Here is a 25160-nt window from a genome sequence, read left to right on the forward strand (position 1 = left end):
TGTTCTGTTTATGGAGAATCACATTTGACAACTTTTGATGGAAAAATGTTTATGTTTGAAGGAAAATGCAGTTATATCTTAGCTGAAGACAATTGTTTGCATAAAAATGGAAGCTTTAGCTTGCACACACAAAATGTAGCATGTGGAGGTAAAAAGTAACTTTTTTAGTGTCAAAATGTAGCATATGGAGGTAACAAGTTCTTACTTTTAGTGTCAAAATGTAGCATGTGGATGTAACAAGTGACTTTTAGTGTCAAAATGTAGCATGTGGAGGTAACAAGTTCTTACTTTTAGTGTCAAAATGTAGCATGTGGATGTAACAAGTGACTTTTAGTGTCAAAATGTAGCATGTGGAGGTAACACGTGACTTTTAATGTCAAAATCAAAAAAAAAAATTTTATCATTTGAAGTTTTTTGTTATTGGTTTATTAACTTTGAGAAAAACTTTTATGAAAACTTCGAGAAACCAAGGGATTTATATAAGTCCAAAAAATGAGTTCAATCTATGTTGTTTTGATTGAGGCATCTACTCAAGATATTAGCCTGAGGGATATCGATCCTTAACTTTTTTGGATTTAGAAAGGCTACCTGTGAACCTAAATATTCAAAAGAGAAAATATAAAATATTTGTATTTTTGTAACTATTATTACCTTAGAATCAAAATAATCTAAAATTTAATCAAAAATAAAATACTTGCCTTAACCCTTTCGTGACGAGTGACCCGTATGGCGGTTCATAAAATTTGTTTCTAATTGACGAGTGACCCGCATGGCGGTGCATAAACAATTTTGAATATTTCAAATCATCTATAGCAATTGGGGAAAACTTTAAACTTATTTTTGAAATGCGAATAATTTCTTAAGTTAATGCTTTAAACCGTTTGTTAACTGCATTTATAGATCGCTCAAAAATTAATTTTAAAAAATGACAAAAACAGATAAAAAGTATACTGACATGAATGGAGATCCTTGATATTTTTTTCAGTAATAGTGGTGAAGATTTTTTTTATTTGATCACCAAAATAAATGTATCATTTATTTAAATTCAAAAACGGTATGTTTATGTATTTCTTCTTTATTCGTTAAAGGTTACATATAGAAACTATATATTTTTGTTAATTTCAACATGATATATTTTGATCACGTTACTAAGATAATAAATTTTTTTTTTTAGTTTTTTAATTTCATGAAAGCCAATTCTTTGACAAAAAAAACAAGGTCTTATTTGTAAAATTCTGACTAGTAATTTTTATTTTATACTCTTTTAATTGATCATGATCCTAGATCGTTATTTTACGCGCAGTCATATAGCTGTTTTTAAGTCAGTCGCGAAAGGGTTAAAAGAAATATAGGACAAAATAAAGGACAAAGTCAACATAAAGTTTTTTATTTATATACCCGAAGATTACTCAACTCTAGTCTATCTGAAGGTTTTCTTTTTCTTGTGTAGCTGCTGTTTCTAATTATTTTTTTAATCTTTTAAAGCAAAACAACTTTATTGAAAACATACATCCTCTTTATGATTGCAAGAAATTGATGCAAAAATGATGTTCTAATGCTAAGATTGGTTATTCTCATATAACTAAGTCTTGTGTTTTATATAAAAAATTAAGATTCTGGAGGCTAATATAATAATAATCAATAATAGTTCTTTAATAGTGAAGTTAGTAAATGAAAGTTTAGCATTCCATCTCTTATGATCTTATTGCCATTCCAAAGAATAAGAAATTACTATTTTCTTTTATTCAATTTCTAGAACTTAATGCTCACACTCTTCCTAACATTTTAGTGAAACAGGTTAACCTTTTTTTATACATCATATTCTACAACTTATTTGTTTTAATTGAAAGTACATCACTTATCTTTAAGAAAAAATTAATGAACATTTGAATATGGTCTATCATCAGCAGTTCAACGTAGCTTTGTCATGATATTGGAACAGGAGAATTGTACAGCATTTATATTGGTTTGTCGAATGCATCTCTTGATTTGGGCGATCATTTATTTGCAATTCTTGGCTCTCCAGTTGTTTTTATATACTAACAAACTCAAATGTCCAAAGGAATCTTTAATTGGGTGACACTGAGGCATGTTTGTTGGATTGCGGTTTTGTTACATATGGGATGTTTTGAGATTTCCAAGAAGACTTTGTTTTTTTACCATAATGCAATGATGCTTTATCTGGCCAAAAACGTAAATGAATCAATATTTTCTTCAAACATTGATTCTGGTATACTTCTTTATAAATAGCCAAACAACTTGACTTGAACCATAGCTTAGAAATTCCTCTCTCAGGTATGGCAATGTACAGCATCACTTTCTGCTCAAACTTGTGTTTATATCTGTATTTTATATTTGGAAGTGTTGTAGAACTTAATCCTAGCCATGACTAGGTAACCACTGCTTATATTATTGTTTAGATAGGGGCGGGTTTAGGGTCAAATAAAGTCCACAATTTGTAATATCGGTATTAACTTTTAAGTCTTTTAATTCTAGTTTAGAAATTTAAACTTTAAAAAGAAAAATTAAAAAATTTTTTTTTTCTAACATGCTGAAAAGTAAGAAGTAACATGCAGGTAAATAGAGTTATCTAGTTGTGTAGATAAAATAAAGGTATCCTAATGAAGTCATCTAGTTGTGTAGATACAATAAAGGTATCCTAATGAAGTTATCTAGTTGTGTAGATACAATAAAGTTATCTAGTTGTGGAGATACAATAAAGTTATTTACAATTTTTTTCTGTTAATGATTTGTTATAACTTTTCTGTTAATTCAATTTATCATATTTTTGTCTGATTTATCATAAATTTTATAATTTATCAAGTTTGATTTGTCATAATTTTTTTGTTAATTGTGTTTATAAGATTATTTCATTTTTGACTCCAAGCCTGGGTCCAACATTTTTTTTATGAAACCAGGTTAAATTCGTAAATAGTAAAAGAAGTTTAAATTTAACAAAGGGTCTGGGGGCTTAGAAAAAATGTTGAGGACTTTTGGTGCTAAATAAACAGGCCAGGAATTATTTATTGGCACATGTTAAGTATTTTAAGTATTCAAAAATAAATTAAAATAAAGTAAAAAAATATAATAAAGTATAATAAAATATATATTTATTAACATTTTAAATTGAATTTTATATATATAATTTTAGGTTCGACTTGCACTAAGTTGATAACGTTAACAGTAAATGACACTGTGCTACATTTTGAAAAATCTCAAAAAATCAGAGTGCTTCCATCTTTTGGACATTTTAATGCAACTGCTAGAATTAAAATTATCGAAACAACATTTTTTATAATTGTTCATACAGAATTTGGTATCACATTATTATGGGACACAGGGACACGTCTTATTCTAAAGTTGGACCCAAAATTTAGAGGTGAACTTGAGGTTTTAAATCTTTTTTTACAACCACCTGTCCTGCTTGTGGTTTGTAACTACTTTTTTCTAATTTCAAATAAAATATAGCTGTAATTAAGTATAATGTGATGTTATATAAATATTGCATCAATTTTTTTTTAATGTTTTTTTTTTATTTTTATGGTATGAAAAGTACATAAAAATGAAAACTATAAAAAGATAATTAGTTAAAAGATTGAATTAAAAGATACCAAATTGATGATTGTTGATCACTATTTTATTTTATTAATTATGAATTTTATTATTTTGTCATATTGTTTTTCTTTTTATTCAATTTTCCTCCACCCAAATAACTCAAATTTTCCCATACTTTTTTTTTTGGTTTCTAAATAAAACTAAAGTTCATGGATAGAATTCAAATTTCATCAAAATATATCTTGACATTTTTCAGTAGTAACTATAAAAAATTAAATTTAAAATATTTGGTTCAGATGAAATTAAATTGTTTTAAAATAAATGCATTCACATGGTCTATAGAATATCCAGATATTAATTAAGAAAAATAAACATTGCTACAGACTGTACAATGTATATTGTACACAGTCTGTTACAAATGATATTTAGAGTAAGATTCACCAATATAGTTTTTTTGAAGGCTAAACAAAAAAAAAATAAAAAAAAATAAATGAAGTGGCATCTATTTAAAAATTATGACCATATAATAATAACAACCCCCTCAAATTGAGGGGGGTTGAAACTTTATATGATCATAATTTTTGAACGCTTAGAGATAATACTATGAAACTTAAAAATTATCGATGAATATAAGTCTAGTTAAGAATAATACAAAAAATATTTCATCAACTTGTTGCTCTCACGTTTGGGGCAGGTGTTGCAAAAATTTTGGGGCTTTTTTGTTCCCAGCCTCTAATCATCGCAATTTTTTGCAAACCCTCATTATTTGACATAAGTATAAACATGTAAATGTTTATACTTATGTCAAATCTCAAAGATCAAAAAATGCTGGATCCGCCACTGAATATGATGGCCTATCTAGCTTTTTTAATCTAAAATATTACAAAACATAAATGGCTTGTACTTACATTTGCAAATCAAACCAGCTTAAAAAAATAAATGATACCAATGTATTTCATCTTCAGTTTTTCAATTGTGTTTACCCAGCAAAAAAAAAAAATTAGTGAGGTGTTTTTTTTTGCATGAAAAATGTTCATTCTAATTCAAAAGTCAATTTTAGATAATTAAAAGTTTTTGTTTTTTTTGGTGCCTTGCTTAAAAAAATTTTTCTAAATTTTTTTTTTAAATTAGGGAAAACTTGCGGCTTGTGTGGAAACTTCAATGATAACCAGTTGGATGACTTTACAACACGACAACTTGATGTAGTTGTCAGTGCAGAAAATTTTGTTGATAGCTGGAAAGTTCATTCTGCTTGTCCTGATTCAAAAGTTCCTGTTCACCCATGTTTTATACACAAAAGTAGAGCATCCTGGTCTCATAAACAATGCAATATAATTAATCGAGAGATTTTTCAATCATGTCATGAGGTGGTCAATCCACAACCATATTTTGATGCATGTTTTTATGATGCCTGCAGTTGTGATATGGGTGGAGATTGTGAGTGTTTGTGCACAGCCATTGCTGCCTATGCAGAAGCTTGTAATTATCAGGGAGTGCACATAAAATGGAGGTCTCAGGACTTATGTCGTAAGTTACATAAGCTTAATTTATATATTTCTTTTTAAAAGCTTAGGTGTTTAGATTTTTACTTGATTGTTAGTTCGACCCAGGGGCATTGGTGTAAATGGGCATATGTGTAAACCAGTGGTGTCGACCTGTTTCAAAAAGAATGTAATGCCAAAAATTTTGACATTTTATACTTCTTCAATTTGAATATATCTGGTTATTTTTTGAATATCTTAATTTTGCTTTTGAAATATTTTAATTTTTTTTTGATTTTGAGTCAGGTCAACTTGAAAATTTATAAAAACAATGAAGTAAAACCAAATTAATAAAACCAGTTAAGTAAAAATAAATTACCATAAACATAAAGTAAATATAATTTAATAAAGATATAAAGAACATGCAAGGCAAAAGTAAAAACATATATCTCTTGTAGTTTACCAAAATATTGATCCATTATATTGCTTGATTGCTCAAATAATATAGTGCATGTTCCAGGCCTTACAATAAATTAAAAAAATAGGTAATGCGTAAGCATAATTTGTGACAGCATAAAATATTTATTAAATATTATTTGCTTTTATTTATTAATGGACATTAATTGGACAATTGGATTAAATGGATATTAATGGACAAAACTATGTTAGGAGAGAATTAACTCAAAAAAATGCAGAAATCCTACTGTGTACTAATAAATGTTATTATGTATTATTAGGATGTATACTTTGCTTTCAGTTTTTTTAAATTATAAAATAATTTATTTCTTCTCTTGATATTTGATACAATCTTTTCTTTGTTCAACTAATTTAATCACTACACATATTTCAAAAAAACATTTTTAGTTTTTAATTTTTTTAATTTTGAAATGTTTTTATTTCAAATATTGATTGTAACAAAGTATTTTTCTGCATACTTTTACATCTTGTTAAGCATTTGTAAAAATTGACTTGATACTTGAGGTTATGGAATTTAGCAATACTTGAGGTTATGGAAAACTCAAGCTATAAAAAAAATCTTTTTTTTTAAATTAAGATTAAATTTAATGAAAAATTAAAACTTTTTTTATTATTTAAAACTAATAAAAAGTTCTTAATTTTTTTTTATTTTGAATTTCATCTTATTTTATTCTATTTATATATAATGAATATATTTTATCTAGTTATCATTTGAACTTTTGTAACAATGGTGTGTGCGGTTTTTAAATTGTTAATTACTTTGTTTACAAAGCACCTAAAAGAGTTTATTAATTATCTAAATAGTGTCAAACAAAAAAATTTAGGGCAACATAAATAAAGTACACAAAGTTACCCTACATAAAATTGTTAATTGTTACATGAAATGTGTAATGTGAAATGTTTTGTCACAAGGCCTGATTTTCCTTGTTTATCATTGATCAAACATTTTAAAATACATTTTATCATTGTTAAAGTAGGTAAAGGAAGTGTGTATGTGTGAAAGGAAAAAACTCTGACTTAAAAACTAACTAATACCTTTCTTCACTTCTCAAATTTAGGCATCAGTTACATATGCATCTTTTTTTTTAAATTTTATTTTTATAAAAAAATAGTAACACAATACTACATATGCCCCATGGCTTAACAGTACAAATATTAACCTTTATCTTCAAGGATCTATTTCACTGGTGAAAAAAAAAAATTGAAGTATTAAATATAAAATTGCAAACATCTAGATTAATTATTATTTTAAATATTTTTTATTGTTTTGTTTACAAGAAATTACTATTTATTCTTACAGCTATCCAATGTGAAACATGTCAAGAGTATAAAGCTTGTGGTTCTTCAAACCCATTAACATGCAGAAACATTTGTTCCCCAAAACTTAATTTACCAATTGATTGTGTTGAAGGTTGTTTTTGCCCTAACAATACTGTCTATCATAATAAAAAATGCATACCACAAGTGGAGTGCCCTTGTTTTGTTAACGATATAGAATATGCTCCTAATACCTTGTTTATTAATAACTGCCAGCAATGGTACATATTTTCTTTAATTTTATTTTTGCACAATTTGAATTAAAGTGGATGTTTTCTATTTAAGATATTTTATTTTAGTCGATGTATAGATGGCTGCTTTCAATGCACAGGTGAAATTTGTCAGACTTGTAAGTTTTTTCATATAAATTTAAACATTTAATGAAAATATGAATAAAATATGCATAAATAAAAATTAATAAAAAAAAAACTTTTCTATTAGATGCTCCATCATCAACAGAAACAACTATTTTATTATCTACATCAACTAAATCAAGCAAGTCAGATCAAGCAACTTTAACTAACAGCCAAATCACAACATCAAATGAGATTAAATCAACAACACCAGTTACTACTTTATCATCAGTCCATTCAACAAGCGAAGTAACACCAGTTACTGTGTCTTCTCAGGTAACAACCTCTTTGCCCCTAACAACTTCCTCCTCAAGATCAAAATCGACTTTATCACATGGTTCAGAAGAGATTTATTCTACTACCACTTCTTCATCTATCATTACTGATGATCAGAAAAAAACCTCTGGAACACCATTGAAATATAATTCTTCAACATACTCAACTTCAACTGGCTCGTCAACGTCCCAGTCAATTTTACAATCTTCTAACCCAACAACTACCACAACTTTATCTTCATCACCAGCAACAACTGGAAAAATAAATGAAATAAGTACAACTTTATCATCAACTACAACTCATCCAACAACAAACCAATCTAGTTTAACTTCAAGTTCTACTAAATCATCAGCACCTTCTACCACTTCATCTAGTGTTCCGATCTCTACTTCATCAACATCAACAACTAAAGAAACAACTGAAAAAACAAATGAGATAACCTCGAGTACAACTTTATTATCAACAGGTATACCATCAACAACTACTTCTTTTTCATCAACAGTTTCAACAATATCAGATAAAACTGCAACTCATCCAACAAGCCTATCTAGCTCAGTTTCAAGTTCAACTGAATCATCAGCGCCTTCTATCACTTCATCTAGTGTTCCGATCTCTACTTCATCAACATCAACAACTAATGAAACAACTGAAAAAACAAATGAGATAACCTCGAGTACAACTTTATCATCAACAGGTATACCATCAACGACTACTTTTTCATCAACTGTTTCAACAATATCAGATAAAACTACAACTCATCCAACAACAAGCCAATCTAACTCAGTTTCAAGTTCAACTGAATCTTTATCAGCACCTTCTACCACTTCATCTAGCGTTGCGACCTCTGCTTCATCAACATCAACAACTAAAGAAACAACTGAAAAAACAAATGAGATAACCTTGAGTACAACTTTATCATCAACAGGTATACCATCAACGACTGCTTCTTTTTCATCAACAGTTTCAACAATATCAGATAAAACTACAACTCATCCAACAATAAGCCAATCTAGCTCAATTTCAAGTACAACTGAATCATCAACACCTTCTGCCACCTCATCTAGTGTTCCCATCCCTACATCATCAACATCAGCAACTAAAGAAACAACTGAAAAAACAAGTGAGATAACCTCGAGTACAACTTTATCATCAACAGGTATACCATCAACGACTGCTTCTTTTTCATCAACAGTATCAGATAAAACTACAACTCATCCAAAAACAAGCCAATCTAGCTCAGTTTCAAGTTCAACTGAATCTTTATCAGGATCTTCTACCACTTCATCTAGCGTTCCCATCCCTACATCATCAACATCAGCAACTAAAGAGGCAACTGAAAAAATAAATGAGATTACGTCAAGTACAACTTTATCATCAACGGGTACACCGTCACCAATATCAGATAAAACCACAACTCATCCAATAATAAGTCAATCGACTTCAGTTTCAAGTTTAGCTGAATCATCTTCTACAACTTTGTTAAAAACAACTTCAACTACTGATATTTCAAGTAGTTTAACATTCACAAAAACTCTCTCCAGCTCTCATGCTTCTACGTTAAGTTCAACTAGTATTACTTCATCACATTTAGCATGCAAAGTTTCTCCTTGGAAATATATGTGCTTAGATGACAACAGTTGTATAAATTCAACCCAAGTGTGCGATGGTAAAAACGATTGCATTGGGGGAAATGATGAATATGAATGTCCATCATCATGTCCTCCGTGTTCTAAAGAGAATTTTAAATGTCACAAAACTTGTCAATGCACAAGTATTTACTTTGTTTGTGATGGAAATAAAGAATGCAATGATGGCTCTGATGAATTGGGCTGTCCTAATCCAACTACAACTTTGTCATACACAACAACTAATATTAGGACCTCAACAACAATTGGAACAATTCCAGCTTGTCCGAACAATAAAGTGTATAAGCAATGTAGTTGGAACTGCATTAACTTATGCAGCTACCTATTAAACAACTGCTATGAAGATAGTCGTGAGTGCAACCCAGGATGTGGATGTGAAGACGGATTACTAAATAATGGGACACATTGTGTTCTTCCCTCCTCTTGTTCATGTTATGATCCTATTTCTATGGTTTACCATAAAGGAGGAGATCATTGGGATAGAAATTGTCATACATGTTCATGTTTTAACAACAGTATTAATTGTGTTTTAAAGGATTGCCCAAACTTGTATTGTCCGCCACCACATTCTATAGTCAGTGATGGATGTTGTCCAAAATGCATCTCAGGTACATCTCCACCTACAACCATAATGACTTCCACTGTTCGAAATTGTTTAAATGATGAGTTTATGTGTAGTGATCAAAAATGCATTCCAAATGATTGGTTGTGTGATGGAGAGAGAGATTGCTATGATGCTGGTGATGAAAGAACTTGTGAGGCCAAGAAGCCAGGCTGTTTTCAGCCGGTTGGTAAGTTCATTTTTAAATTTTAGTATATATACGTTAGTATTTTTAATATTTTTTAGAGTTTTATATATTTTCCAGGTGTCTCATTAAGTTCAGTAATACCGGAAAGCCATTTTTCTGCTAGCTCATCACGTGGAAGTCCTTATCGTCCATCAAATGGTCGATTTAATCTTGTTTCTCATTTTACTGTTAGTGCAGGTGCATGGTGTGCTGAAGAGCATAAACCTCCTCATTGGCTGCAAATTGACTTAGGAAAAGACTTTTATATTAGTAAAATTGGTATACAAGGTAATGAAATTTTAATTAAATTTAATTAATATATTAGTGTTTTTTACAAATATAATTTAGTTTGATTTTTGTGTGTGTAGGTCGGCATCTGGTATTGCAGTTTGTGCAAAGCTTTCTGTTAAAATACAGTATGAATGGATTTGCATGGGACACTTATAGTTATCATGGTCAAGTTCGGGTAATTAAGAATTGGTTGTGTATGTATGTATGTATGTATGTATGTATGTATGTATGTATGTATGTATGTATGTATGTATGTATGTATGTATGTATGTATGTATGTATGTATGTAATTATTTATTAAATAAATTTATAAATTTTGTTTAACTTGAAATTTTAAAATTTGATATGACATAAAATTTTTTCAATTTTTTTTTTAAAATTAGACACAATATGAAGAAAAATTGCATCAAAACATAATCAATAAACAAAATATAAAATATAAATAACAAACAGAATATAAAATATAATCAACAATATTTCAAAGGAATAAATAAGCACAGAGCAAGATTCAGGAGATGATGTCAAGTAAAAAAAAGTTAATATCAATCTAAGTGCTTAACTAAAACTATAAAAATTGAAATAAGTAATTTAGACTATAATAACAGAATGTAAATTTTAGTTTAAATTACAACAAAAATTAACGGAAATTGAAATATATATATAGTTTAGTTAGTTTAATTGTAATAAAAAAATATAAAAATCTGTTTAGTTTCGGGTTAAGTAATTTTTGTTTGATTAAAATTTAAAGCATGCTGAATTTTATTGTAATCTGTTGGTTGACTTATCCAGTACTACTATTTTCTAATTTATTGAAAACCAAATGTAGGTGTCAGTAGCAAGTTTGGTTGTTGGTGTGGAGATCCAGCTGATTTAATAGAAGTTATTATCAAAGAAAGAAGTGATTAATAAAAAGATAAAACAAAACACAGAATATCAAATTCTTTTATAGATGGTAATAATATTTAATTCATAAAGTAACGAATCATAGTGATCCTCATAGAAGAAAAGACCAAAAAGTAAAGACAACAAGGTTCTGTTGGCAGTGGTCAGGGATTTTTAAAATATTTATTTATTTGGTTGTTCTACCCTTAACACCAAATCACTTACCTCACTACACCAGATGCACTTACCAGCGCACAGGACATAGGGTTGGGTTGAACCTCTTGGTTAAAAGCTAAATATTCTGCCACTACTTTAGTACAGTATATTACGGGGCTACCAATAAATTAAAAGTAAAAAGGTAATGACATAAAAAAACATAGAAACCACATCTAAAAGTTTTTAAAAAGATATTAGCGTTTTTGCGGTTTTAAGCAAGTTTTTGGCTGTGATTTCTTATTCTGTAAAAACAGGTGTATGTATTTTACAAATAACATCTTACTGTAAAATCAAATACCTGTTTCACTTCATTTCACTAAAACTGAATATAGTGATTCCTAAAACTTAGAGTTTCACTTGGTTTTGTATATTTTAGTTAGTTTCATTAGTTCAATATTCATGAAATAAATTTTTTTTGCCAGTTTCATGAAAATGGCAACTTTGCAGATTATAATTAAGTTTGCATAACATTATGCATATTTATATATACAAAATAAATTATGTTGGTGTGGTGTAATGGTAGAGCGCTTGCTTCATAAGCAAAATTTTTTTAGTTTGATCCCTATCATGTCACTTGTAGTAACTAGTTAACTAGTACACTACATCCCTGCACTTAACTTGTTTCTTTGCACAGTGGCCTTGTTTGTCAAGCTTTATGTTTTAGAGTTAAAGAGTTGAGAGAGGGTTGTAACCACAATAAAGCCTCCTTGACTGTCGTGGCCCTCTCAGCCTTAGAGAGATGAATACATTTAAAAAAAAAACTTTTTTTTTGTTTTCAGATTTTTCATTTAAAATTAAAATATTTACTGTATTAGGCATCCTGTACTTTTTAATTATTTAAGATTTAAGTAACATTTAGAATGAGACTAATCACAGAGACAGGTAGCATTTTCGATGAAAAAAAAAGCTAATTTGTTGCCCAAAACTGGATAGCAACTCATTTTGCACCACAATATTCCTTAGCTTCTAGAAATCCTTACATAATTGGTTTCTGCAAATAAAATTTCATTGTGTATGTAAAGAATTTTGTATTTTTACCTAAGTTTACTCATAGTTCTTCATTGCCCTGTAGGACAATGATTTTTTGATTTAATTTACACAGTCTGTGTCATATGTCTTTAAAAAAAACAAGTCTTCTGGTTGGCAAAAAAATGCAGACTTAAAATAAATTTGGACTGCTGCAACGCTCATATTTCTATGTGAAAAACCTTCTTGTGAAAGACATTCAAAGCAAATAGAGCAAATGTCAAACAAAGTTTATTTATATAAACTTAAACTTGCTTTTGAAATTTTTGTATGTTTCTAATTATTAAGTTCTCCTTTTTTAGCAATTTTGTAATTAGTCAAATTGAAGAGAAGAAATGTTTGTCATTGAAAAGAACAGAAGAACATATAGAAGAGAGAAGAAATGTTTGTCATTGAGAAGAACAAAAGAACATATAGAAGAGAGAAGAAATGTTTGTCATTGAGAAGAACAGAAGAACATATAGAAGAGAGAAGAAATGTGTGTCATTGAGAAGAACAGAAAAACATATAGAAGAGAGAAGAAATGTTTGTCATTGAGAAGAACACAACAACATATAGAAGAGAGAAGAAATGTTTGTCATTGAGAAGAACAGAAGAACATATAGAAGAGAGAAGAAAATATTGTTCGTCATTGTCATCAAAATGATAAAGCTTTTTACTAAGCTGATCTTAGATCAGAGGTGTACCATCACAAAATGGAGCATATTAACTTTCTTAAAATTATAGGGTAATTTTTAAAAGAGACAAAACAATTAAACTTAATTTTTTGTGTTTTTTTGTTTATTCACATCCCAAAGGCCATAAAAGCCACCACAGTTGAGGAGGCTACTTTAATTGTGGTTACAACCAACTCTATAACTCCAAAATATGAACCTTGACGAAAAGGTCGCTGTGCAGAGAAACAAGTTGTGACAACTATCAAAAAGAGTTGTTAATGAGTGAGAATCCATCATACAAGATACATAATGTTCATAATTAGTAACTTATCTGTAAGTTAGTTTAGGTATTTGTTTAGTATAACTTTAATATAGTATTTAACTTTTATTATGGATACTTCAATGTTACTATGGGTACTTCAATGTTACTATTGGTGCAACAAAGTTACATCATCTTGAATTACTTATTATATGAATTTTATTGAGTTGATAATTACTTGTTTACAATAAATGCATCAATGTCCAATCATTGAAAAAGTGTTATTTCAAGGATTGCTAAATATTATATTTGAGTTATTTTAATCATTTTTGTTCAATTGCTTTTAATGCCAAACTTTAAATCAAAAATATATGATTTTGCAATTAATGATTTTAGATTTGAATTTTATTTAAATAATGGAAATTGTTTTTAAAATAAGATAAATTATTATGTAAAAAAAGACTTTTTAAAAGAACTAAAAAAGGTTTTAAAATGTAAAAAAAAATGGTCAAAGTGTTATAATAGCTACTATAACCTGTGCTGCGGGGCAGGTTGCACTGGATTATCTTTTAACAGTAGCACAGTGATCACGATGTTCCTAAACCTGACCTACTATTAAATGGTTGCCAATTACTTTTTTTTAACTTTAAGAATAATTTTTATTATACGTGTTGATTATATTTATTGATAAATTTGAAATTGTTTTGTGTTTTTAAAATTAGCATAACTAATTTTCAAATTGCCTTGGTTAAATAATTTTATTCTTTTCATGATATCATGTAACTTAGTTAAATGCATATTAGTTTTAAACTGAAGTTAAACAATACTTCAAAATAGTTTTTGTTGTTGGTAAATGGAAATAAATTTTTGTATATGTAACAGTAACAGCTTTGATTTAGTGCTTTTGGTTACTTTAAAAGATAACTGATTTTTGATGATAGCATTGGATCAGTGCAGTGCCGTATTATAAAATAAATTAAGTAATATGACAAATACAATATAAAATAAAGTATTGCAATTATAATTTTTATACTTAAATGAACTTTAAATAAAACTTATGAAAAATCAATTTTCAGGTTTTCCAAGGAAATCGTGATCCAATTAATGCACAAGTTGTCAAACTAGAGCATAAAGTTCTTGCACGCTTTACACGCATTGTTATTGAAAAATACATGCAACAACCATGTATGCGTATTGAACTTTATGGTTGCTCCTTTTCACAAACTACTACCCCAGTCACCACCACAGAAATAAATACAAAAGTGCCAACATGCCATGAATTTAAGTGCGGTGATGGTAATTGTATTGTTAATCGTTGGGTGTGTAATGGAAAAAAAGACTGTACAGATGGTCTAGATGAAAGTCAAGCAACTTGTAATCAAGCTTGCAGGTTGAAAATTTATGTTATAAAAAATAATTGTACCTATTTGTTCTTTGTTTTTTTATTTTTTTATTTTATATATTCATTATTTTTGTTTTGTAAACAACACAAATCCTAAAACACAAGTCCTAAAAAGGTACTTCATAGAAATACCGTGAAATCACAAAAATAATTATTATTTTAACCAAAAATGTTATTATGCTATTCTAGCAAAATAAATTTGTATTTTCACTTTTAATTTTAGTAATGATAAGTTTCGATGCCAATCTGGGTATTGTTTGTCAGCAGAACATGTTTGTGATGGTGATACTGATTGCTTTGATAAAAGCGATGAAAAAAACTGCACCGAGAAAGTATGTGATCAATTCAAATGCCCAAATGGAAAATGTATTTTATCAAGGTTTTTTATTTGTTTTTTTACTTTATTTTTATTTTTAATTTTTATGTTTTATTTTAATGAAAATAATTTGTCTTTTAATTTTTAAAGTCTTTTTTAAATCTTTTTTATAACAAGATATGTCAATTAAAAAAAAAGTTCTTTATAAATCATTAAGTAAAGACTACTACAATAATTATTTGAAAAGAAAATCAGTAAATTAGATAGTGATAAAACGGTTTCCTAGAATTATTTTTGTTTTTGTTTATATGAAAAATGTCTTCACACATGACATGACAATGAATTTTTTGCAAATAATAATAAGGTTCTTAGCATTAAAAAAAAAGTAATTTCTTGTAAGGTTATAAAATATTTTTTATAACCTTACTATTTTATACTTTGATAGTAGGAAAAAATCAAAAAAGAAAGAGAATAAAGTGAAAATAAATATGAAAATTTTATTTACTGTTATTAGAATGAATGTAAAAACAAAATGAGATTTGAAAAAAGTTCATTAAAAAATCTGATTTAACCAAAAATTGAAAAACATTAAATTGTAATGATATCTCTAAAAAAGTTCATTAAAAAATTTGATTTAAATGAAAATTGAAAAGCATTTAAGTTTCATTTTAGTTCATGAAAAGTTTTCATATTTTTTATAATGATTATCTCAGAAATCAAAATTATCTAACATTTTATTTTTATCTTTTTAGTGTATTTTTTTCTGTTTGTTTGTGTTAGATATGTTTGTGATGGTGAAAAAGATTGTCCATCAGGTGCTGATGAACTTAACTGCACAAAAACAACTCCTCAATTTAAAACCACAATGTCCACACAAACAATGCCATGGTGTAATGGTTTTCGGTGTTTAAAAACTAATTTGTGCATTCCTTTTGAGTACAAGTGTGATGGATACAAAGATTGCAGATTTGGAGAGGATGAAACTTGTTGTTCTAGTGATAAGTTTTTATGTCCATCAAACTCTGATGGATATTTTGGCAATTGCATTCTAAAGAGAACACTGTGCGATGGCTACCAAGATTGTGCTGATGGCTTTGATGAAGTCAACTGCACATACACCACAACTAGTGTAAGACTATGTAGTATAACATTTTAATAATGGGGTAAAAATGGGTATTTACATATGGGTATTTTAATAATGGGGTAAACTATATTTACATTTTTAACCATCATTTTATATTCTTCATTAACTTTTTGGAAGATATATTTTGTCTCAGAGACAAAAAGAATGATTTTTTTAAATTTGCCATACAAGATCAATAATTTAGTGCATGTATTGCATGTATCTAGGCAATAGTTACTATTACAAGAGCCTCAACTCAAGAACTATCTACAACATCTTTTTCTACAGTTTCTCAAGGATCCACTTTCTGTATGATTTTTTTTATTGAAATATGATTTGATATAATGATTAATAACAAAAAGAATGGTGATAATTTTTTAATTTTTTTTTTAAGCAACAACTCATGCTTGTTTGAACAATAGTGTCTGCTTGTGTGAAAACACATGTGATAGTCTTTCAAGTAACCCACAGGGTTGTGCACAGTTGAACTGCTTTAAAGATTGCACATGTCCTCATAACTATGTTCGAAACAATGAGACGGGATACTGTCATCAAAATATTAACTGTCCCTGTGTTCATTTGGGAAAGATTTATGGCGTATGTTTAATTTTGATTTATTTTTTAGCCTCTAAATTCAAAAAAGTAATCTTATAATTTTCATTGTTTTTAATTGTTGTTATTGTTTTAATATTTATTGTATTGTTTTTATTGTATTGTTTTTTAGATAGGAACCACTGTTATGCTAAGAAACTGTACTGTTTGTCAATGCGTGTTACATGGTTTTCAATGTGTCTCTATGTGTGAAAAGCAGTCTTGTCCTGATGTAAGTTTTAACTGACAATCAGCATTCATTTTCTGTTGTTAGCTCTTGTAATGTTTCTCTTAACCAATACTTTTTTTAGGGATTTGAAATGTATTACCCCCTGGACGAATGCTGTAGCTGCAGAAAGAAAACTGGTATGTTATTTTATGGTTTTTTATTTTAATTAATTCATTCATGTCTAAGCAATTCAGTTTTTAAAGAAATTAATTCTTATATTTAATTTCTTTAAAAACTGTGACCTACATTATTAAAAATTACAAAGGCAGATTGACAGATCAGAAAGACAGATTGCTTTTGTAATTTTTTGGTATGGTTAATGCTTATTCTTTCTGTGTTTTTTGTTTTAAATTGAATTTTGTTTATATTTTGTCTATTATCGTTTGTTTTTATTTAGAGATTTATCAAAACTAGCAGTAAGCAACCCATAATACGGGTTATTAGTAATTAAATCATTAATAACAATATAACTTGATATATTATCTAAAAAAATATTTTTAAATACAAATTTATCTATAATTATTGTAGGCTCCTATCAGCAATGTCATTGCTTATAGTTAACAACATAAAGGCATTAACATCAGTTAAGTTTTTTTTTAAATCTGTTACAACACAGCAGATACCAGAGAAGGAAAGTCATGTAAAGCCTGCTTATACCTAAAAAAAGAAATTAAAAAAGTTACAATTTTCAATTACAAAAGTATTATTCGCATTCTATTTCTAATAGAATTAGAATGATAATATAATAGAAAATATAAAGCATAAATAAATAGCTATGGCAGCCAAGCTCTATCAACACAAAACACAGTAACAATATTGTTGTGCTATTACAGCACATAACATGATATTTGTAAGCACACATTACAGACATTACATTACTATACATTTCCAGAATAATTAAAAAAGGCTAGACAACACAACTTAATAGTACTGTTTGGCACTGCCAAATAACACTTCAACTTAATAAGATATCTTGAACTATAATACTTGAACTAAAGGGATTTTATTTCTTACAATATTTGAACAATCGAGGGACAATTATAGTTAAACAATTTAAACAATCGAGGGACAATTATAGTTAAGCAATTTGAACAATTGAGTGACAATTATAGTTAAACAATTTGAACAATTATATCATAGTAGCATGCAACACATAAAATATTTTTTATTGAATGGTCATTGACAATTGTGGTATTAAGAAATACGTAAGAGCTCAGTAGCTACATAAGTTTCATTAATGCTCTCTTTATTAATTCTCATTTAAGAGAGAGAGAAAGGCAACGTTAAAAAAAGTAAAAATGACACACAATAAATATTTATGAGCATAAGAAAAATTAATGATAATGACAAAACAACATTACAGCACAAAATAGCTATAACACAAATAACCATAAAAACTAGTTTTATTATGTAACTTGTAAACAAAATTATTTTTTACCTTAATTATGTAAAGTTCTGGTTTCTTCCTAACCGTTGACTAATGATTAATAGAATAAATTTTACATCATATAAATTTACTAAATTAAAACCATGTTTCAACAGTAAGCAAACTAATTAAGTGATGATAAAGGCAACTAAAAACAAAGAACATAATTATATGTTTGAATTTATAAAAAAATTTAAAGTCATTTAAATTTAAGACTGTTATTAATTGTTATTATAAATACTAAAATTCATATTTAGCATTGTTCTTAAGTGTCTAAAGTAAAATCAAATTAATCAACTATAAACACAATATATTTGTTTAACCTTATATAACATATATAAACACCTTTTATGGTAATTATATGCACTACATATAATACATTTTACACTGTTATAAAAACACATTTATAAAACAATTATATAACACATTACCACATACACTTATATCTATCAAAAACTTGTTAACTTTTGAACATAGTGAATATAAACATATAACTTGAATTGCGCAAACAAAAATTTTAAAAATGAGAAAATTGAAAAAGATTTCAAGTGAACAAAATCCCCTCAGTATTATCTTGTTCCATCTATTGTATATATATTGCCCCCTCAGTATTACTTTGTTCTATCTACAAATGTAATAAATAAAATGTTCTATCTAATATGTAAAATAAATACAAAAAAAATATATATATATATAAATAACAACAATGTTCTATGTAATATAATATAATATATCATATCAGGTAGAACATTGTATTTATTTATATATATATTTTTTGTATTTATTTTACATATTAAATAAGACATTTTATTTATTACATTTGTCGATAAAGCAAGATAAGGCTGAGGGGGGCAGTAAATATACAATAGATAGAACAAGATAATACTGTGGGGATGATATATATACAATAGATAGAACAAGATAATACTGAGGGGGCAATAGATAGAGTAAGATAATAGTGAGGAGGCGATTGTACACAATACTCTTAATCTTTATATTTTTTTAATAAACATATCTTGTAATAAAATCGAATTATAATCATATTTAATTGAATTATAATCATATTTAATTTGAACCAAATACTTATTTAATGAAGAACAAGAAAAAAAAAGAGCTGCAATCCATAAAACACATTAATGTTAGTTTTGAGATTTATTTTTGGATAAAAAATGAGCTTTGAGAAAACAAAGTGTATCAAGTAAGTCGTCACTCATTCTAGATCAAGTTTTTGTCACAAATAATCCAGCGGCAGAAAAGGCTTGCTCAAATTCGACACTTGTTGGTGGGACGGTTTCTAGTGCATTGAACAAAAGTTCAAAGTTTGCAGTTCTCTTTCTGGTCGCTTCATAGACCAACATTTCTTTTGAAATAGCCTTGAATTCGTCGTTTGAATTGTGTCGCTGTTTTGTTGGATTGTTGAGAAGGCTTCTCGTACAGCACTTCTTGAATGGCCAGGTACATTCCGTGGGTATAACAAGTTTGATGCTCGGTTGGAACTAGTTTTCCGAACTTAACCATCATGGAAGCTCGGTCAGTAACTGAGCAGACAATGCTGTCGCCTAGTTTCAACCCAAATTCTGCCACTTTTTCAGTGACAACAGCTGCAGCTTTTTCAGCCGGCAGAGATCCGGAAATTCGAGTCAAACCCAGATTCCAGTGATTGCTTTTTTGATGAATATTAATATTCATGTACCTTCGATTTTTCAAAGAAGTGTACTCATCCAGTGTAATTGAAAAGCGTTTTCCCATTGTCACTAAATAATTGAAAGTGTTTTTAAGGTCATTCCTTACGCCAGTTGCAAACTTTTTAACAGACTGGATTGCTTGTTTGTGATTTTTTGGGAAATCATAACCTTTTTCAGACATTGCAGATCGAATGAAAGAGCTGTTAACAATGGCATTGAAACTAAATCCATCCAGTGCTGTAAGTCTTGAAATCACTTCTTCAATTGCTTGCTTTTGAAAAAAAGTTGAAATCTTAGGTCTTTTTGATTGTGATGCAGCTTTTAGTGTCACTTTTTCCTGTGTTTCTTTTTTGATTCCATGTTTCTTGTCTAAGTGATACCACATTCCAGTTGTGGAACTTGTGTATTGACTTGTATTTCCACAAATTTTGCAAGTAACTGTTTTCCCTTTGTTTAAGGTGTAGTGTTTCCAAGCGTCCGACATTTTGCCAAAACGGAAATCAAATTTAGTGATAAAGGCCACAATAAATATGAATGATGAAGACTTTGCAATGACATCGCAAATGGCAGTCGCTTTTTTGTAACGGTGAAAAAGAAAGAAAAAAGAATCATAAAGAAAAAAACAAAAACTATTAAAAGTAAAAAAGAAAAATATATATATATATATATGTATTAAAGAATAAATGAAAGCATTAACAAAATTAGGCCAAAAGAAAAAAAAATGTCAATCAAATACAACAAAAAGATATCTTTAAATTAAAATGTATGAAAAAAAAAAAGAAGTTAAATGCTAAACAAAGTTAAGAAAAATATGGAATGTTTTATAAATTCGAAAAATCGAAGATGTAACAAAAACATATACTTTATAAAATTTATTTCTATGTTTAAAAATGTTATACTTTATAAAATGTTATTTCTATGTTGTGTAATTTTTTTTTTCTGTGATTTTGTCCCTATTTTTATGTTTTTTAATATTATTATATATGTTTTGTTTTGTGTGTGTGTGTTTGTATTGTGTTTTAATGTTCCTGATTTTCTCGTTTGTTGACTTTTCCTATACATTTTTACCCACCTAATCTATTTTTATCTGTTAGTTGGAGATTTTAATTATTTTATATTAGAGTGTGACGTGTTTATTTTAAGTTTTTTGGATTATTATTGTAACGGTTGTATTCTAGTAGTATTGATTATAGTTGTTAGTATTATTATTATTTTTATTTTTTATATTCAGTCTAGTTTTTCTTTATTTATTTTTGTGTGTTTTTTTTGTTGTTGTTTATTATAATTTTTTGTATCTAAAAAATCTCCTCGGATGTACTTATTCTTTATTTTACTTTTTATATATGTTAAGTATTTAAAACTATTTAATTCTTTCTGTTTATTTTAGTTAATTGGTTTTATTTAGTGTAAATTTATAAATATTATACTCAATATATTATTTTTTATGATTATAGTGTTATCATTATTATTAATTCATTGTTCATCATTTTTATTATTATTTGTGTTAAAAAATATTTTTTTATATCAACTTATAGGTATTTACTTAATATTAGTTTTATAACTATTTGTAAATGACCGTGGATGTAATATCGTTTTCCAAAATACATTGATTGATAAATAAGTCACAAGAAAGTAAAAACTTTTTTCTTTAAGTGTTTAGACAAAACTAAACCAACAAAATCACTTTTCAAGCATAACAAACAACAGCTTTGTTGACAGGAAAATGAAAATTAAATTTTTAATTCACTTTTTAATTTATTGGTTGAGCCATTTCAAGCATTCTAAAACATTTTCAAGCATCCTTCAACATTATTAAAAAAACAATATTTGCCGAAATTTACCGACATCATTTTACCGGTAAAAGCTCAACCCTAATTGAAACTGTTACTTTCAAATCTATCACCAAAACAATTCTCCAGAAAACAGACGTCTGTTTACTATTGCTCGAAGCCATTGTAAAAAGTTTTTGTCTAACGCCAAAGCCCGCTATTCTCAGGTCATAAAATCTCGTATTTCATCACAAAAATTAGGCTCTTGTGACTTCTGGAGAATCTTTAACAGTATTAATAATAAGGGCAAATCTGTTATTCCACCTCTCTTGTATGGTTCAGACTTTGTCACCTCACCTAAAGACAAAGCTGAATTGTTTGCTAAGAACTTTTCATAAATATCATTTCTTGATTCCACTAGTTGCATTCTACCTGATATAGCTGTCAAACAGGTTTATCCATTGCTTGACATTCGTATCACTCCAGCTTCTGTATCTAAAGTGATTTCCTGCTAAATCACTTCTACAGCTTGTGGTTCAGACAACATATCTGTTGTAGTCTTGCAGAAGTGTTCTCCGGAGCTGTCGTCTATACTTTCAAAACTATTCAACAAGTGCTTATCATAGTCTTGTTTTCCAGCCTGCGGCATCTGTTATCCCTATCTTTAAAAATTCTGGAGAGCAATCTGACTCGTTTTACTACCGTTCCATTAGTCTTCTTCCTATCATAAGCAAGGTTTTTGAATCTTTAATTTACAAACACTTAATCTCTCATCTTGAATCTAATAACTTTCTATCTGATCATCAATATGGGTTTCGATCTTCTTGTTCTACAGCTGATTTGGTAACAGTTATAACTGATAGGTTTTATTGTGCATTAGACAGAGGTGGAGAGGTTAAGGATATTGCTCATGACATTTCTAAAGCTTTTGATAAAGTTTGGCATGCTGGTTTTCTCCATAAGCTTCCTTCTTACGGTATATCAGGTAACATCTTTAAGATTATTGAATCTTTCCTTTCCAATCGTAGTATAAAAGTTATCCTCGACGGACAAAGTTATCCTTGACTCTTCTTCATATTTTGTAACTTCAGGGGTTCCTCTATCTTCTATCTTCGGCCCTATACTCTTTTTAATTTACATTAACGGTCTTCCAGATATTCTCACATCTAAGGTGGCGTTGTTTGCTGATGGCACTACCATTTATTCTTGTCATGATAAAAAGCCAATATTCTCTGATTGCTTGGAGGAGGCATGTGAGCTTGAAAAGGATCTCACTTCTGCTACAGCATGGGGCTCACAGTGGCTGGTGAACTTCAATTCAGCTAAAACTCAATTTTTTTCAGCCAATTGTTATCGCAATAATTTAGATCTTCCTATATTTATGAATGGTAATGTGCTTGATGAGTCATCCTTTATCTTATAGGATTAACTCTTACTTCCGATCTTTCTTGGAAACCCTATATCAAATTCATTGCAAAATTAGGGTTGCATCTCTTTATCGAGCTCAACACTTTCTTACTCCAGATTCTATTCTTTATTTCTATAAATCTCAAATCCATCCTTGTATGGAATACTGTTGCCATATCTGGGGGGGATCTTCAAATGATGCACTTTCTCTTTTACATAAGTTACAAAAACACATTGAAAACATGGTTGGACCTGCTCTTGCAGCCAACCTCCAGCCATTATCATATCGTCGTAATGTTGCTTCTCTTTCTCTTTTCTACAAATACTATAATGGACACTGCTCTAAAGAGCTAGCGTCTCTTGTGCCATCTACTAAAATTCATTCTCATTTTACTTGTCATTCAATTAAATCTTATCCTTTTTCTGTGACTGTTCCTAAGTGCTCCAAAGACTCTTATTCGTCTAGTTTTTTTCCTCAAACATCAGTTCTTTGGAATTCACTTCCTTCGTCTTGCTTTCCTGATTTACATAATTTGCACTCCTTTAAGTTTTCTGTCAATCATTATCTTGCTCTACAATCTTCATCTTTTCTCTTCCAGTAACTTCCAACTCTAATAGTGGTTACTTGCAGCCTTGCTGGAAGCAAAGATATTAAAAAAAAAAAGTGCATAAAAAATAATTAGACCTTATCCATACCCCTTTTCTTCTAAAATAATAAAATATAAGCTCAATAAAAACAAATCTGATAAAAAAACAAACAAACATATTAAAACATGAAAAAACAAGATAAAAGAAAAGCTAAAACAGACAAAATGTAAATGATTTAAAAAATTAAAAAGGCTGATCCTTTTTACTTTTTATTTTAAAAAAATGTAATATATAAATTGCTAAACTATTTTTTAAACTTACTTCTCAGGGCCAATGACACAAATTTTAAAGTGGAGGGGCACCATCGTCAATTTAAAAAAAAAGTCCTCTATATCTAGAAATTACTTTAAAAAAAGGTCCTTTGGAAAAAAAGTGGAAGGGCTAGTGCCCCCCCCCCCTCCTTACTTCAGTGTCATTGGCTATGCTTCTATAGCTATCGGCTATGTATTTTTGGTGTTATATGATCCTAATATTTCTATTATAATTTATCTAATATATCTAAACTAATAAATAATAATTAAGTTCTAAAAGGTAAGAAGTTTAACTTGCTTGGTCTTTCTCCAATAATCGCGTGTATTTTGAGAACACGCTCTTTCAAGTTTAGAAAAGCCTAACAACTAATTAAAACTACTTTAAAAAAAAAAAGTTAAACAACATTAAACGGTAAACAACTTTGACTAAGATCTCTATTCATGAGTATCAAAAATAGAGATCTTAGTCAAAAATCTTAGTGTCTCTAAGTTCTCTGGGCTTGTACAGTATCCTCTTGATCTTGTCTCTTCATTTCCACTTTCTGCATCAATCATAGACTTTCTGGATCAATCATATACTTTCTGCACCAATCATATACTTTTAGCATATATGCTACACTGTTTCTATGATATATATGATACTTTTAGCATATATGCTACTATGTTTCTATGATATATATATATATATATATATATATATATATATATATATATATATATATATATATATATATATATATATATATATATATATATATATATATATATATATATATCTAAATTAGTAAAAAACACTTATCTAACTTTTATCTTCTACTTTAAGTTTCACTATTGCTTGATCATCAGGGAGAGTTACTAAATCTCAAAAAAAAATTCAATTTATAGAAAAAAATATTTTTCAGGAAGTTATAAATTATTATAAAAAATTTTTTAATTACTATATTTTTTTTGTTAATGGGAAGTTACAGAATTATTAATTATTAAATAATTTTCTTTGGAATGGGAATAGTTTAATTTGGTCATTTGTTTTTATAATTTTTTAAGAGGTATTTATTTTCGTGCCTACATTTAGAAATTAATTCAGATTTTT

At 28.3% G+C, this 25160-nt stretch overlaps 1 protein-coding gene across 1 annotated transcript in view; it reads left to right on the plus strand.

The window, feature by feature from the left end:
- LOC101239179 (mucin-2) overlaps positions 1-25160 on the plus strand; it is a 59828-nt gene that overhangs the window by 31958 nt on the left and 2710 nt on the right. The window contains exons 11-25 of the mRNA XM_065808982.1: positions 1-148; positions 3152-3379; positions 4687-5082; positions 6814-7051; positions 7130-7179; positions 7272-9896; positions 9972-10181; positions 10262-10359; positions 14300-14613; positions 14849-15004; positions 15722-16070; positions 16292-16373; positions 16459-16661; positions 16789-16887; positions 16967-17021. The exon at positions 1-148 is cut by the window's left edge and continues 52 nt beyond it. Coding sequence (XP_065665054.1) covers positions 1-148; positions 3152-3379; positions 4687-5082; positions 6814-7051; positions 7130-7179; positions 7272-9896; positions 9972-10181; positions 10262-10359; positions 14300-14613; positions 14849-15004; positions 15722-16070; positions 16292-16373; positions 16459-16661; positions 16789-16887; positions 16967-17021 — 5251 coding nt within the window. The remainder of the gene's footprint in view (positions 149-3151; positions 3380-4686; positions 5083-6813; positions 7052-7129; positions 7180-7271; positions 9897-9971; positions 10182-10261; positions 10360-14299; positions 14614-14848; positions 15005-15721; positions 16071-16291; positions 16374-16458; positions 16662-16788; positions 16888-16966; positions 17022-25160) is intronic.

This window comes from Hydra vulgaris, chromosome 11, assembly GCF_038396675.1.
Source record: "Hydra vulgaris chromosome 11, alternate assembly HydraT2T_AEP".
Lineage (NCBI taxonomy): Eukaryota > Metazoa > Cnidaria > Hydrozoa > Anthoathecata > Hydridae > Hydra > Hydra vulgaris.